The following is a 16,289-nucleotide window of genomic DNA, read 5'->3' as shown; positions in this document are numbered from 1 at the left end:
AATATGAATATGCGCATTTCTAGCCAAAAAAAACTACTGCAAAGAAGTTTAGTTAGCTATGTTGCTTTTATCCATATAAAACTTCAGCAGTTTACAAGGTGCAGTTCTTCAGTAACAAAACTGGCTATGAAATCAAAGGTGAAACATGAGTAGTTTAAGACAGCAGAAAGGCTTAGAGGTTAGGGCTTCTAGAAAGCTAACCATGCAGAGATATAACAATATAAAATGACACTATCACGTGGCTAAATGAATGCTCTAGGCAATACTGCTGTCTTCCAGTAGGAAGTTAGGAAATTGGAAGATTCCTTTGACAAAAATATCTATTCATCACTAATGTAAAAAAGGGAAGGAAGAAAGGAGAAACATTCAAAAAATAGAACACAGACTAGTAGTCCTGTAGTAAATCAGTCACTGTTGTTAAAATTGCTAAGAATACATTTGTTGTATTTGCACAGAGGATATGTGAAAATGTATTTCTGACCATCAGGCCATTTCATTCCATGTGTAGGAATTAGACAAGTTCTGATTTTAAAATCTCAGAACCTTTGCTCAGCTACTCCGATCTTTGTACCAAAAGTCCATGTTTACTTTGCTTCTGATGTTAATGCTCACTTAAATGTCTGCTTGTTGGATTGCTCAAAAGCGTCAGTCTTTGCATGCTCAGAGGTAAGGCTCCTATTTCTGTCTCTGCTGGGATTCACAAATTCAATTTTCCTCTGACTACCTCCCTTGAAAGGCTTGGTCCATTCAGCGCTCAGGTTGCTCATCTATGTCAGTTTTCATTTAAATCTCAGCTAGAGAAGGCAGAGCTCTGTCTTCAATAGCCCTGTGTTTATAATATAGCTGCTATATGTTCGGCTCATCCCTCCATAAAAAGTATTTCATTCCCTTATTTTCCTGCTAACTTGACTATTTTCTGATCACTAAGCCATTCTAGGTTTCTAGCATATTTCTTATGCTTTCTCTATGTTTTCAGAAAAATAAGACAAAAAGACAGAATAATCCTGTCTTGTGGCTCCCTGTTTTCAAGAGATTGTTCACTCTTCATGAAGTGCACTGAATACACTTATCAGACTGGACATGTGAGGAGCTGGAGTACCTTTAGAGGAATTAATTTCACCAGACTTTGATGTAAATGCGGACAACCAAAATAATAGCTGCAAGTTCTTCATATAGTTAATGCATGGAATTAGGCATTTTTAAGATGTTGTCTGTCTAATCTAGAGATCAACTTCATGTCTCAGAAACAGCATGATTGGCCTAAAACTGCACACATTTCTCAACATACGTTATGAAGTGATTAACTTAGATGTAAACATCTTTATAACAGTCCTACTAGCTGAGTTCCAGGCATGAGCAGAAGCAGATGTATAGATTATTGGAGAATGTTACTGACAAAAATAAGAAATCTGTAGTCTTCAGACTCTTAGGAGTCAAGTGACATTTGAAGATATCGTACTTTAATGGATATTGTCAAACTCATTGAGGAATATTTTAAGTCGTTTTCATAACACTTTATCATGTAGAAATATACTTTTATATATAGAACTACCAAAACAATCAAAAGTACAAAGTATATGTGCACTAGTAAGAGAGCAAAATTCAACCTAGTTTATGTTAAGTTAGGAGGAGGTTTTGCACACAGAGGGTGGTGACACACTGGAACAGGTTGCCCAAGGAGGCTGTGGATGCCCCATCCCTGGAGGCATTCAAGGCCAGGCTGGATGTGGCTCTTGGCAGCCTGGTCTGGTGGTTGGCGACCCTGCACATAGCAGGGAGGTTGAAACTAGATGATCATAGTGATCCTTTTCAACTCAGGCCATTCTATGATTCTATGATTCTATGACTCTATGATTCTATGAAGTGCAGTATTACTTGTTTTTAATTGTAAAGTGCACTATTACTTGTATTTAATGAACATGCAAACTTGTACTCAGTCTGAGTCTAGAACATTTCACAAGTCAAGAAGCATTTTCCCAGATTTCCAATGAAACCCCTAAATGATTTATTGGAAAAGCATTTTGGGTAGAACTTGACTGGTGGAAATATTCAGAAGCTGGGAAGGAGCTGTAAACCCAATCTTTTCATTGCGTGGCTGGTTGTCTGTACAACCAAGTTTTCATTTAGCAGGGGTAGGCTTCGTTGCGCTTCTTTTTTCTTTTTTTTCAGACAGAATACTGAAAGTTTGTAAGATATTGTGATTAGCATTTCCTTACATAAAAATGACCATTAGGTAGGTAAAGGCCATCTGGCCTAAAATTGCCTGCTTTTTAGAGAATCTTAGGGCTTAAAGTTGTTGGTATCTTCATGAGCACCTATGTAACTTTCTATATAATCCAGAAGATAAAGATGAGATAAAGATAAGATTCATGCTCAAACATATAACGCTACTGCCTAAATTTCTCTAAGAAGGAGAGGTGACTTAAGGAATACATCTTTGCATGGGGTACTGGTCAAGGACTACTTTCCTCTGACTTCTGCTAATATCCATCCTCCACCCATTCTGGTGCCAAAGGGGAAAATGAAAAAATGAGCAAAACGAGGGGAAAAAACAGCTTTGGAGGGCTCAGTCCAGCTATTGTTAAAGAACTTCAGTGCCCACATACACTTGGCTTAAAGTGGGTAAATCACAACTGCTTGCAACACATAGTAATGTGCACTAGAGTCACACCATTAAATACATCCAGTTTCCTTCTATTTTATCCATGTTAAAAACACAAAAGGGTGTTGCAAGCATGCCCCTGGCACTTCAGTTTATAAAAATAAATGTTATGGTTAAGTGGATGGGAAATACAATAAGCAGTTAAGAACCAAATGAGAAATATCTGCTTGTTGAGAAATTTTTTTTTTGCAGTCTTTATTTTCTTTTTGGAAGGAACGGCAGTCAACCTTTGTGCATGAACTAAGACAAGAGACCACACAACCCTTTGGGCACATGTTAGTAATCATACAACCCTTTGGGCACATATTGGTAATCATTATGAGGACTCAGGAGTATTTGTTAAGATGCCTTAACAATTGACTAAAGTAGCTAGGCTGTGTCATTGTGCTCAAAAGAGAATTGATTTCCCGTTCTAATTACAAAAACAATGCTGAACATTTATTTTTTTCCTTTTATCATTTGGATTTGAATTCTTCTATCCATAATGACTTCATGTAATTCATTACACTGTGGAAAAATTACTATCTTCTTTTGAGACTGCAGATTGACTCCCAGAGACAAATGAGCAAAGCAATTATTCTGGTATCATCACAAAGTTATAACAGCAGAGAGTACTGATAACTCCATCATCTCAGGAACCCAGGGTTCCTGATGTCCTCTTGGTTTGTGTCTTGATATTCCCATAAACATCCTCCAGGCCTAAGAAGAGCTAAACTCACTGGAAAGTCACCTTCTCAGTGGGAGTCCTAGAAGGATTTCTTACTTTTGAGATCTTTCTCAAATTTTGATTGCGATTGACCAGTGATCAAGAAAAAGTAAGAAGAAAAAAGGAAAAAGAAGGTAAAAAAGTGGGAATACATATAATCACATAAAAACCATGTAAGAGCATCAAGGTCTTTTCCAGTAGAAACCAGCCTAATAGTATTTTAAATGCAAATGTATCTATCCTATACTCCTGGGGTGAACAACCATTCCCTTCTGGGTACAAGTGTGCTCATCTGCTGAGAACATCCTATCTATTGAGAAGAGATGAATCTATATGCTTTAAACTGTTCTGCCAGTGCTAAAAATAAAAAGCCAGAATGAGCTCCCTTCCATTTAGAAGCAGTGATAAATGCAGTAGAAACTACTTAATTAGTCTATGATAAATTGCATGCCCAATTAATTGTGATGATTGCCTAGGGGGCAAAAACCAACTCAAGACAGTCTGGTGACTCCAAACAACAGACTAATGGCACACTTTAGAGAGCACTGGAGAGTCTCTTCCTATGTTCTTTCTGCAGTTGCTGGTAGCTGAGTCACAATTGTTAACAGCCAGGGATGTATTGTCTTGAACCAGCTTTGCCTCAATATGAACTTCTATTCATTTTATGCTGGTTAAGTTAATCAATATTATCTTAATACAGTGTTTCCTTACGTCTTACTGGTAGCAGTACGTGGTTTTACAGTGGACTTAAAATGCAATTAATGAAATATTAAATGAGTGCAATGGGCTTCTTTAACCCTCAAAGTTGCAGGTGGGAATTGGGAGGAAAGACATTAAAGGTACAGGAGTTACCTGAATGTTAAATCAGTGCGGATTTAAGAGCTATGCTCCATAAATTTATGAATGGCGCCTGTGAAACATGGCCATTGCAAGCAGAGTTTTAGTAGTTTGGGTGAAAATGTTGTTTGAAAATGCTTTTGCTAAACCGGTGACAAAGAACATGCAGAATTTGCTCTTTCAGTTTCAAAACAGTAAATGACTTTGCAGGGCAAAGTCAGGTCCCAAATGTGCCATCTGCCTGTTTGCGGTTTGTTTACTTTATACATGATTGAGTTTAGTGCTCATCTTGGCTTCTTTTACATAATGATGTTATGATAACCACATAATTAATGTTTTTAGTGTTCAGCAGATAAATGAGATATGAAAGAGAGAGAAAAAATATCAGATGTATAAATAGAAATGCTTTTGACATGCTCAGTGGGAGCTATATTTTATTCTATGATAATTCTGTAACATAACCTACATAGTCTTTAGTATCAGCTTACTGTGATAATAAAGCAAAGTGAAAGCGATCCTTCTGTCTATTTGTTTCCTCACACATTCCCTTTCTCCCAGATAGGAGATAGAAAGCTTCATATAAATTCAGCAGGAAATAATTATAAAGTGGCACATGACTAAACAGGCAAAATATTTCAATTTATCTAGGGAGCAATTGAAGAATCTCATGAAAATTTCATGGAAAGCCTATTCTCAAAAGTCTTTCCATTTTTTCTCAATCCTCCTATTCCTGCAGGCATCTAAAGAACTTGTACTCTTTCCTTTTATCTGGAAAGTTAACCTCTCTGCAAACACAACTAGAGATTGAGCCGAAACACATGGAGAAAATACATGACGTTCTTCTGGCTCCGTGAAAAATTATGAAGTGGAGGTGAAGAATGTGAGCTCCATGGGGGGAAGAGGAGGTCAATGAGAAATTTGTCTCTGTTTCAAATATTTGCCCATCATAGAGTAGATTGGGCAATATTCTTCCCAGGTCAGGATCATAGAAATGTGTCTCCAGTGATTTGGCATCAGCTTCCCTCTTGGGATTGATTTTTGTTAGTAATTCTTATAGATCTTAGAGATGTTTCAAGTTGCAAACATTCAGATAAAGAACTCCATACATTCATAAAAATCTTCTACTGACTTCTGCAGTAACACAAAAAGGTGGTGTCTGCTATTAAGAAAGCGCTTTACAGGAATAATTTTGAAGTGGAATTACATATTATTAAAGCAGACAGATCTAATGGTGAAGTAAACCGCATTTGGCAGCAAGAACATTTACTAAAAATGTCATTAAAGAATTCAGGCTGTATTCTACCAAGTATTTTGTAACTTCCTCCACTGACTTCTTGGCCTCTCCTTTTCTTTCAAGTCTGTTGAGTAACATGAGGTGTTTGATGAACACTGGAACTGAGGAAGTCTGGCTTCTTACTGTTATTTTTCTAAGGGTTTGCTGGCTTTGACACCTAAAAAGAACGAAGCTCTATCCCAGTCCATGCTGCATTTTGTGCCTTTAGAGCTTTCCTATGGATTTCATTTCAGAGAGGTTTTACAGTTCGAAAAAAGAAATAGAGATTTTACCATAATTATTTCCTTAGCAGAAATAGTTTTGCCAATTATTTTTTAATAATGAGTGCCTGTTTTTATATTTTAGAAAATTTGACATCTTGGGAAATTTGACATCTTAAAAAATTTGCCATCCCTTCCGATCTACTTCTGACAAGTTTATATAAATTTTGCTAATTTTTTTTCTCTAAATTATAGAGAAAAGTTGATAGGAGGCATTACTACTCACTTAGAGAGTCACCACAGGACCTTTAAATAAGTAAACCACATGAGTTACATTTCATCAAACACTATGTGTCATCATAGACTCATAGAATGATTGAATCACAGAATGGCTTCCATTGGAAGGGACCTTAAAAAATCATTCAGTCCCAACCCCCTTTCCATGGGCAGGGCTGCCAAACACTAGATCCAGCACTTGATCAGGTTGCCCAGAACCCTGTCAAACTTGGCCTTGAACACCTCCAGAGATGGGGCATCTTCAGGATAGAATGGCAACACCAGCAGTAGCCATTTACATTGCTCTCATGTTCATCTAAAAATAGGTAATGTGATTCTGTTGTTCTTTGAATTATTTTTTTTTCATTTCATAAACTGCTAAAGGTATACAGGTTTCTTTCTGCCATATTCCTGAACAATGATTACAAATACATAGCCTCAAGTAAGAGAAATTAACAAGTGACAAAGTAATCCAAAAGAAGAAAAGATTTTCCTTCAGTGCACCAAATCTAAGCAGAAGGAAGTATGCTGTGTGTATATAAATATTGTATGTATATTTTCCACTGGGTACTGAAGGGCTCTACAAGGCTTAGCGCTGAGCTCACCACTCCTTGAATTTAAGGTCTGAAGCCAGACATCTTCATTTATATCTGTGAACCGATATTCACGATCTCTACTTACAGTAGATAAATTACTTCATCTTCCAGAGGCAGCACCTAACTTTTAATTACAGGCTTTTTCAGCTCCTTAATGAGTGCTGAACAAGTTGTTTCTTCTAGCAGCTGTATGACTTTATCCAGTGCCTCCAGCTCCTTACAATCAGAGCTTCCATAAGGTCACATTTTTCAAAGTCATACTGGTATTTGGTGCTGACCTCAGTTCTCCCAGAAACTCCCAGAAACTGACTGGATTTACCACCCTGGAGGCTATCTGTCCTCTGGGAGGTTCCATGTGGGCATAGAGGAGGGACAAAAACTATCTGATTTTCCTCCCTAGGAGGAGTTCAGTTCATCTTACTTTTGATTAAAGTATTTTTAGAGTTGTGATATTAGAGAGAGAAAAAGCAAATAGGGAATTGCTCAAGGCAGGGCATTCATATAAAGGAGACCAGGTCTGGAATCAGTCCAGCTCTGTTCACCTCTGCAATGGAATTCTTGTTATTGCTCTTACTAGTATCAGGTTTACTGGGAAGCAACACCTGCACCCACACTTTCTACAGACAGGTTCTCCATCTTCCAAGCAGGGCAGCCAGACTGACACCATGAGCAGATGTGTTTTCGAGAATTTTCAGGAGCAGAACTGCTGGGGCATTACACATGTTGACAGAATTTAAATGTTTCCAATGGCAGATGACAAGAGGGCAGAGTGAAATTTGAGTAAACTCACTGCAAGCCTACAGTCAGTTCAGGAGTTTAAATCCCTCTGTGGATATTGGCCTATATACGAAACTGCTGGACTGTGCTTTTACATAAGATCCGGAGTGACTTCACAAGTATTCAGCAGCTTCCAAAACTCTCTCTTTCAACAACAGTGTTCTTTGTTCTAAAAATTTAGTATATGAAGACATATCATAGAAATGGATTTGGATTCACTCAGAAAAGTTCCACCTAATGGCATCTTAATGCCTAGACCAATGCAAAATTTATATTCTAAGTTCTCCCAAAGCATTAAAAGTAAGAGCAGTGAGATTTTTTTATTTTTTTTTTAAATTGCAAGCTCTATTTTTGAGACTGGCAGGGGGAAATCTTCTCAAGCTGTAAGCTCAGCGTCCCTGGAGTGAATAGGGTTCAATGTAGCATGGATAATTTGTTTGCTTTGCAATTATTTTCCGTCAGTGGAGACAAATTGATTTGTACAATAAAATTGACGGTCACTGCAAGGCAGTTGGCTTTCTAAACTGTAAGAGAATTTGACTAGGTTAAGTGAGTACCAAATTTTTTGATATCCTATTGTATTGGCAAAACTTGCAGCAATTTTAGGACTTGCCAATGATTGCTATGTTAGATTCAATGTCACAGAGTGCCAGACTGTTAATATCACTGTGAGCAGGACCACGGCTGCATTATTAATGGCCTGCTTTAAAAATAATTTCTACCAAAACCGAAATTTTGACTGGAGTATTTGGATGAATTTGCCCAAATAAAAATATTTAAAGCCCAGTGAAACTGAGCAGAGGTTGGCATTCATTTTTTCAGGTTTTCTATTTAAAAATGAAAACAAAAATACAAACCAACCAATAAAGAAAACAGATAAAAACAGAAACCAGAGGAACATTAAAAAAACAAAACAAAACAAAACAAACAAAAAAAAAACAAAAAAAAAACCAAAGAAAATAGCCCAAGATTTTGTTTGCTGAAAAGCCCTGACAAATCTTTCATGCACTATGCTTTGTGTCAGTAGAAATGCTGCAGTACCTGTTAAGTAATTATTTTGTGCTTCCCAGTCTGCAATGAGGCTTTGGTTTCCCTTTTCTCAATGCTGGGCTAATCAGGACATACTGTCATATTCAATCTATAAGCAGAATATGCCCCAGAAAAATGCAGGACCCAAAAGTTCAGAAAATTGCTCCAGCTAAACACCATTTGGATGTTCTAAGTGTTAAAAATCATTGCAGACATCAGGATTAGATTAGCAATACTGTCAGTTTTGCAAAACCCAGGATCAGCACTAAATAAGGTAGAAGTTTTCTAAGACAGACGAGTTTCTCTTTGCCCAGAGTTAAAGGACCAGGTTAAAACCGATACTGTACAGTTCAAGCACATTTGGCCGGGCTTAGCACACAAGGTAAACAAAGCACTCTGAGCACTGATCAAAGTGCAGGTTTGGGGGCCAGTGGCATGATCTTTAGGTGTGAGAAAGAAAATTTGGAGGAAGAAGGTCACATGTTTGAAGGTCCAGACAATCAGGCTTCAGCTTGACCTCTCTCTGCTTAACTGGGAGCAGCTCTCCCCAGCTACTCATGTGAGCAGGGTTCAGAGGTTACCAATTACTTAGGGAGGCTGAGAAAGTTGTATAGAGCTGCTCTCAGCTGCCATTTCACATTAACATCAGGCCACTCTCAGGTAGACCATCATGATTAATGCTTCACTGACGGTCACTGATGTTCTTCAGCTTGCAATGTCTGCATCACTGACATAGCATCTGCCCGCCCTCTGCTGTGCATCATCCCTGTGCACCCCTGGATCCCATAGTGCCACTCCTGCTATGTGGGTGTTACTTTAATTGCTTACCCATTGGATTAGAAACATTTTTCTCCCTTTCTTGTTTTTTTCTTGCTCACTCTCTTTTTGTTCTCTCCGAATGTTTGAGTCATCAATAGAAATGACAGAAATGCTTTAATGAGTTGCAGATATTGAGATGATTTGAGCTGTTTCTAGCAGCTGTGCCTTACAAATTTTAATATACGTTCCTGTTCACACATCGTTGCTAACAAATTAAGCAAAGGTAACTTATAACCTTATGATCAGAAGTATACAAAAATGTATTCAATGTCTTGCATTCAGTGCCCTGGAAGAAACATTAGATATTTAAGACTCATAAGATTTTCAAGACCCATACTAAAATTTTTAATTTAAGTACTTATTTCATTTTCCATCTTTTGAAGCTATAATTACACTTATAAATTACCTAGGGGCAATAGACTGTATCAAATAATCTCCCTGAGGGAGCTCTTGTGCTTTCCTCTGAAGTTACTTGCTGTGGTGGTGACAAACAGGACATTGAGATATTCAGGCCTTTGGCTTGCTCCAGTGTGAAAATCCCTATTTCTTCTTTTTCACGAATAGGATTTGGGGGTTTGGACTTTTTGCTTTGTGAAAATCACACTTCCCTAACACAAGACATATTTTTATTCTAAAAATGAGCCAGTTTTCTCTCAGAAATAAGCCTGGTTATTGATTACACTACCCCTTACCTTCCTTGGAAAATAGTACATCTCTGTTTGGAAATATCCTCATAACTGAAGAAAATTTCTCAGTAATGAAGTGAACCAGGCTGTGCTTACAGTGAAAGGCAAAAGGAGAATAGCCATAGATTCTGAGCATACACTTTCACATATTTTGCCACCACATATATTTTTAGTAATCTATTTATGATTTTTTTTTAATTCAGAAAGATCCCTGAGTGTTCTGCAGATGAAGCTGAAGTGCAATTGGGATTACTTCATCCTTGACTTAAACCTCTTTGTATTCTTCTCTTCATCTTAGCAGTTAATTCACCTCTAGGATAAAAAGTGGCAACTATTCAACAGCTTTTCACAGAATAAATATATGATTCCCACAACTTCTCCAATGTCATTTGGTTCTACAAGCTTGCAGGAAGTTATATTTTTCCATACAGCAAGCAAACAAGTGTAAGCACCAGTGCTCTAAATATATGGATGATAGAGTTGGAACATCTTGATCACATGGCATGTCATGCTGCATAGCACAGATTTGGACATATTTGGGGAAATGTTGTTAATATATTATTATTTTTTTAAGGCTGGGCTTAAATCTTTATTTAAGATCTACATACTTTCCCTAGCAAAATTGCTTTCCTTATTTTTAAACTTTTTCTTCCCAAAATTTGTATTTTGTCATCCTTTAGCATTCGTGTTTCTTCTGCAATCATGTCTGGAAAATCACAGTTATTATTGATTTGCCATCACATGCTATTTTTTTTGGCTGCAAAATTACACACGTGCAATCTGATATGCTCATTAGTGGTACAAGAAAGTTACTTTTAACATAATCTCATATGTATATCTTGAGAACTACAGGAGCACTACTAATACTTACATGAAAAATACTGAACATGCTAGTGGCAGCTGAGACTCAGACATTGTCATTTTTCCTGATGCATGTAATCAAATATAAAGAGAATTGCAGTTTTGAACCGGTTGCCTCTGGATGTGGTTGGAGCTTTCCCTCTGGCATTAATGATATCAGGTCAGGTAACAGATTTGCCGTGGTATTACTATGCAAAGAACAACTGTAGAACTTGCAAAGACATCTTTGACCATGAACTTAGTTAAAGGCATTTGTTTTCTTTGAAAACAATAAATATGAATTTATACCCCGACTCCGACTTGTACCAGGCATTGCAAATTTTCTTGTTTGGACTGTTTTGTTCTAATGTGCTGGGGGAATTCTAAAGGGTTAGCAATTAATTTCCATTTAACTTTTAAATAAATAGCATCTTTTTTCACCTACATTTACAGTGGTATTTTCACTATTAAGAAAACCTTGACTGGCCAATGTTTTTTAGCATTTAATCTTGTCACTTAGGATGTAATAAGAGAACTGAGTTTGTCCCCAGGTATAAATGCAATTGTAGCCACTTAACTTGTCTGTGGCTAGGATAATTATGTCAGTTTCATAGGAAAAAAAAAAATATATATATAGTAGCAAGCATGAAAAATACTCAGATGCTCTGTATATGATTTTCAATGGATTTTATAGGGCTTGTAGGTTTGTAATTGTCTAAATTGTAATGCATATAGTCATTACAAAGTATAAGGTAACAGATGTCTTCAACAGGGTTTTCAAACGAAAGAGGAAAGAAGTGCAAGGAAGGTTTAGTTTGAGTGTTTTAAACAATGCACAGCTCCAGTGCACCAATTCTGGTGGTCAGTGGGAGTCTTCCCAGTCCATGCTCCCAGTAGCCAGTTTTGTCGTATTCTAGCAATCAGCCGCATCAGGAACCTAACACAGATTGTAGGATAGAGGCAGTGAAATCCCATCCTGGTCCTATTCATGCAGACCCTCACCACCACTCATCCCCACAGCAGCCTCAACCCACACTTCAAAGTCTTCTTTTGAAGGCTTGAAGCTAATCATCGTGATTCTGCCAAAATACATAATATAAATAACATTTCTCATGCAAACTTCCCATGAAGTTCAAGGGGACCTATTAAGCAACTGTGTTTGTCACTCTGTAGAAAGAAATTCTTGGAAAACAGGGACTGCAGAAGAGATTTTTCGAATCATTGCTCTCTTGGATTGAGTCCAGGTAAGACAGAATGCTGCAAGCAGGAAGAATAGGTGGAAATTAGTTGAAGATGAGGAGAAAAAGACTGAAGGATTGAACGGAGAGGGATGGAAAGATTGAAGGCTATAGAAAGAAAACATTAATTACATGAAACTTAAGATGTGTTTTGGATGAGTTTTAGAAGCATTAGCCCCAAGGTATAAGAAGAAGAGATCCAACTTAGACACTTGACAATAGACAGAAGACATTATTTCTATCTGTTTCACATTATCCTCTGCTAAACAAAAAAAAATTATTAGATTACATAGCATATTATGCATAAACTCAATATTGAAAGTAATATTACTGTAAAATATTCTTCTGCATATAATGCAAAAACATTCTATTGCTCTTTTATTTATAGCTATTTGTAGTTATTCTATATGAAAGATAAAATGTGATCCAGACTTTCTGTGAGTAATATTTACAAAATAACATCAGCAACAGTGTGATGTTTCAAATACAGCATTATGTAGGTGTTTAATACCAGTGTAAGAATATACATTAAAGAAATCACATTGCAAGATAGAAGCGAAAGCGTGTGTTCCAAGCAGAAAGGTTTCTGGAAGTCTTCGGACTAGGAATTAGAGGAAGATTTGGAAATTTATGTGTGTTATAGTAGATGTGGGCTTCATTGATTTAGCTAAGTATGGAAGAAAATACGCATAAAGATAGAAAGAATTTTTAAATGTACTTCCAGATGTCATTCTAGATGATGTCAGGACAGCCAGGGAAGGTTTTGGTTTATTTATCAGAGTGAGGAAGTTGAATGGCGTTGAACACACGAAGTCTTTAAAATAATAATTTATCAAATTTGTTGCATAACACCAAGAAGTAATGGTAGCAGCCAGGAGATACAGGGTTGCGTTTCAGTATGGAGTGACTTATTGTAAAGTACCACACTGAGCCACAGGAAGAGAGGCAACAGACAAAGTTTAAAAAGGTTGAGCAGGCTGAAGCTCTGATCTCCCTTTATGTCATGTGTCGATGCAGTGAGCAGCGGTGCCCTGTACACGCTGGGATTTGTAGTCACACTCACAGAAAACACAACAGCCAGTAAAATTCTCTTGTATTCTGAAGGCTAATGCAGCAGCTATTTTGTAGAAACTTTCAACTATCAGGCAACATTACATAGATTTGATTTCTTCTCCATAAACATTAATGACAGGAAAGCTTATTAGGGGGGAATAAATAGATGCAAAATAAAGCCAACTTTTCTGCTATGAAATTGGAAATCAGGACAGCTGGCTTCAGTTCCCAGTTCTACTGCGCTATCGAATTACAACAAAGTAAATCCCTCAGAGACTCATCCACTCAAGTGACTAGTGGTACCACACCTGTTCTCTTTGGCTCTCAGTTGCTGCTTAACTAAGTTGTCAGATCTTTAAGGAATACATGGCAATGCTGCAGTACATAAACTAAGTTTAAAAAGTTCAATATCAATGTTTATTTTCTTGTGTGTGTGTATGTGTGTGTTTTGAACATATTCAAACTCTACTGTCTGTCCTGATAATTGATGTGATTGAAGGTAACACTAAGTTCATCCACTACAAGTTTCACTACCCCCCCCAAAAAAAAGGTTTTAAATTACTCAGGAGCACAGCATCTCTGCTCATGATGTAAATTATAAACTTGCCTATTTAGAACAGTTATAGAAGTACAGAAGAAGTACCGAAGTTTTCCCTTGAGTGGGTTTATATTTCTTTGTATTACTCACCAGGAAATTTTTTTTGTTTGAACTGTAATTTGAAAGAGTTAGGAGTTAATTTCAGCCAAATCTAGCTTCCTTTTATAGTATGAAATCTATTTCTATTTCATCTGTTTCAAGTGTTTTATTGTCATTTTTGTTGTTTTTCATTAGTAGTAACTAGCTAAGCAGAAACAGACCTGTCTTGACTGTAATGTGTTACAATGGGCACTATAGAAGTAGAAAATGGTCACAAGAAAGGGGAAAGGGGGCAGATACAGCCAAAGCACTCATTTCTGGAGTATTTCCAGGTACAGAACAGAGTAGTAACATCCATCCAACAATATTTTACCTCTTTCCTAGGCAAGAGGAAACCAGTCACGTATAGTCTAATGTCTCCTACATACACAAAATACATAACTGTCTCCAGAAACTTCAGTAAAGACCCATGGATGCCAGCAACAGCACACAAAATTCGAGAGATTTTCTCTTACTGAATGCTTCACTCCTTCAGTGTAACTGTTTACCTCTGTGCAGGTATTTCACTTTCCCTCCATTTGGTATACTGTGCACATTTTCCCTGCCCTCTTTCATTTCATTAAGTATTACACTTTTTCTTTCTTTCCCGCTTATCTTCCTTCAGCTGTGATCTGGGTTGGGGTTAGATGCCAGGGAACAGACGTGTCAGGATCCTCCAATTACTTTATGAAGAAAAAGATAAAGTTATGAAGAGAGCAGTCAAACCTTGTGAAGTTTTAATAGCAATGATCGCTACAACTCTACTATATAGAGGGTATACCATTTGCAGCTACGTGTTATGGCCATCCTCCCAGATATCACCATACTCCTAATCCCAGCTGAGATCCATGTCAGCACTCCTTCCAGTGAAAAGAAGCCAAATTGACAAAATAGGCCAAGAGATCCTTCTTTACTTTAGCATATAACAACCATAACTTCCTCTGCCCTGTGTGGTTCTCCAGCACGTTTCTCCTGCAGCTCAGCCCGACTTCTGGCTTCCCTCAGTATTCTTCAGCAGTCACCCCCTGCCTTGCTCTCCTCTTGATGGCAATGCTTATGCCCTGTAGCAGTGATTTTTGAGGATTATCTCCTATTCCTGATGGCTAGGCCAGACAAAAGGGCAATTGCTGGGAATAGCTGTCTCCTTCCTAGCTGATGTATTATGCTTGCTTTCTCTTTTATGTGTACTGGCATGGCTTGCAAAGTGTTATTTTAGTTGCAGTTGTAACTAAAGCTAATAAAATGCTATTATGGTTAATTATATTCACTGGTGAGGCACTTAAACTTTACATGAAATGGCATCCTGATAGGCTTGGTTCTCATAACAGATGGCAGTTGGAATGGCAAGGTTTTGAAAACATGTTATTTCATTAGTGTAACAAGACAACAACTTGAGTAGTCTTTTTATGGCATGTTTAATGGTGCTGCCATATGGATGGCTTGTAAACAAACAAACAAAACAAAACAAAAAAAGGGAGGCTAGATGAGGTAAGGGACATGTACATCTGGCAGAGGATATCCCAGTATGCTTTAAGCTCTTGCAACTTTCATGTTTCTCACCACATTGTGTTATTAGAAGATATAGTGAGGCTGTGTTTATGTTAGCTTATTTCTAACCTCCAGAACTGCTTTTTATTTAAAAAGATATATGAGGCTGTCATAAATTCCTTTCAGGACTTTGGGATGCATACCGCGAGGCTTTGTCACTGGCTTTGATGACTAGAAGACTATTCCACACTCAACTCAGTGCTACCAACATCTAAGTTATCTCTGCAGTTTCATAGAGATAAGTTTTGCATACCTTGGAAATGGATTACTGCATTCAAGGACAAAATGTTATTAGTGGAATATCCCAAAGTTAATCTACTTACTGCATGAAAAAAAATTACATAGATACTGATGACAGAAAATAAAACCATATTTATTCACACAACCAAGATCAATTCCTTCCTCAATACCTAGCTGTGTAGATGTAGGTGCTCTTGTAACCATAGCACCAAAACTTCAATCATACACACTTCAGAGCACATTTACAGTAGAGCCTCTTCAGTTTGTAGGTGTACAAGATTTTAACCCTTTATCTTTGCCTGAGGTTTGGTTGATGGATTGTACATGACGACATTTCCCTTCATCTCCGTTCTTCCTCAGATCATTGGACCCTGGTTTAGAAGATGTTACAAACCTCTAGACTATTAACTTTCCTCACTGTTTTGGAAATAACTGCAACTACAACTATAGATGAAAATAATTCCAATGGATCTTTACCCTTTGAATAGCACTGTACTCCTTTATACCTGAGAAGTATTTTGCAAATATCATACTTATCTATTCATGTTTTTCAGTCCATTAGCTCACACTGACATGTATTTGACAACTATATTTTATAGAAAGAGCCTGCAATTGACTCCTCTATTGACTGAAACTATGTGTAATGGTAAGTAGCCACTGTAAGGTGTTAATCACCAAAGACATGACTGACTGCTATTGATTTTTCAGATATAACATCATAAAAGCTTTTAAATGCTGTTCCAAAGATTTATTTTATGATTGCCCAATCAAGTTTGTTATCTGACTTATTAATAACTTCTGTTGTCAATTTT

General features: G+C 37.3%; 1 protein-coding gene across 18 annotated transcripts in view; it reads left to right on the top strand.

Moving 5' to 3' along the window:
- The first annotated feature begins 563 nt into the window (after window positions 1–563).
- The window catches only part of LOC122156641, a 59,401-nt gene continuing 43,675 nt past the window's right edge, over window positions 564–16,289 (top strand). For 3 of the 18 annotated variants that reach the window (XR_006167588.1, XR_006167583.1, XR_006167580.1), the window contains exons 1-4: window positions 608–666; window positions 11,896–11,966; window positions 14,035–14,208; window positions 16,077–16,123. Coding sequence is in view for 5 of the 18 variants with exons in the window: in XM_042811548.1 (XP_042667482.1) it covers window positions 14,120–14,208; window positions 16,032–16,123 (181 nt within the window). In the remaining 13 variants the exon portion in view is untranslated. Of the gene's footprint in view, window positions 667–11,895; window positions 11,967–14,034; window positions 14,209–16,031; window positions 16,124–16,289 lie in introns of all 18 variants that reach the window. The other 15 variants (XR_006167589.1, XR_006167587.1, XR_006167581.1 and 12 more) reach the window with 11 other exon arrangements.

This window comes from Centrocercus urophasianus, unplaced genomic scaffold (genome assembly GCF_019232065.1).
Source record: "Centrocercus urophasianus isolate 14NV4802_14NV808 unplaced genomic scaffold, USGS_Curo_1.0 seq_13, whole genome shotgun sequence".
NCBI classification, from domain to species: Eukaryota; Metazoa; Chordata; class Aves; order Galliformes; family Phasianidae; genus Centrocercus; species Centrocercus urophasianus.
Note: the sequence above shows the minus strand (reverse complement) of the source record. Positions and strands in the feature narration are given on the sequence as shown.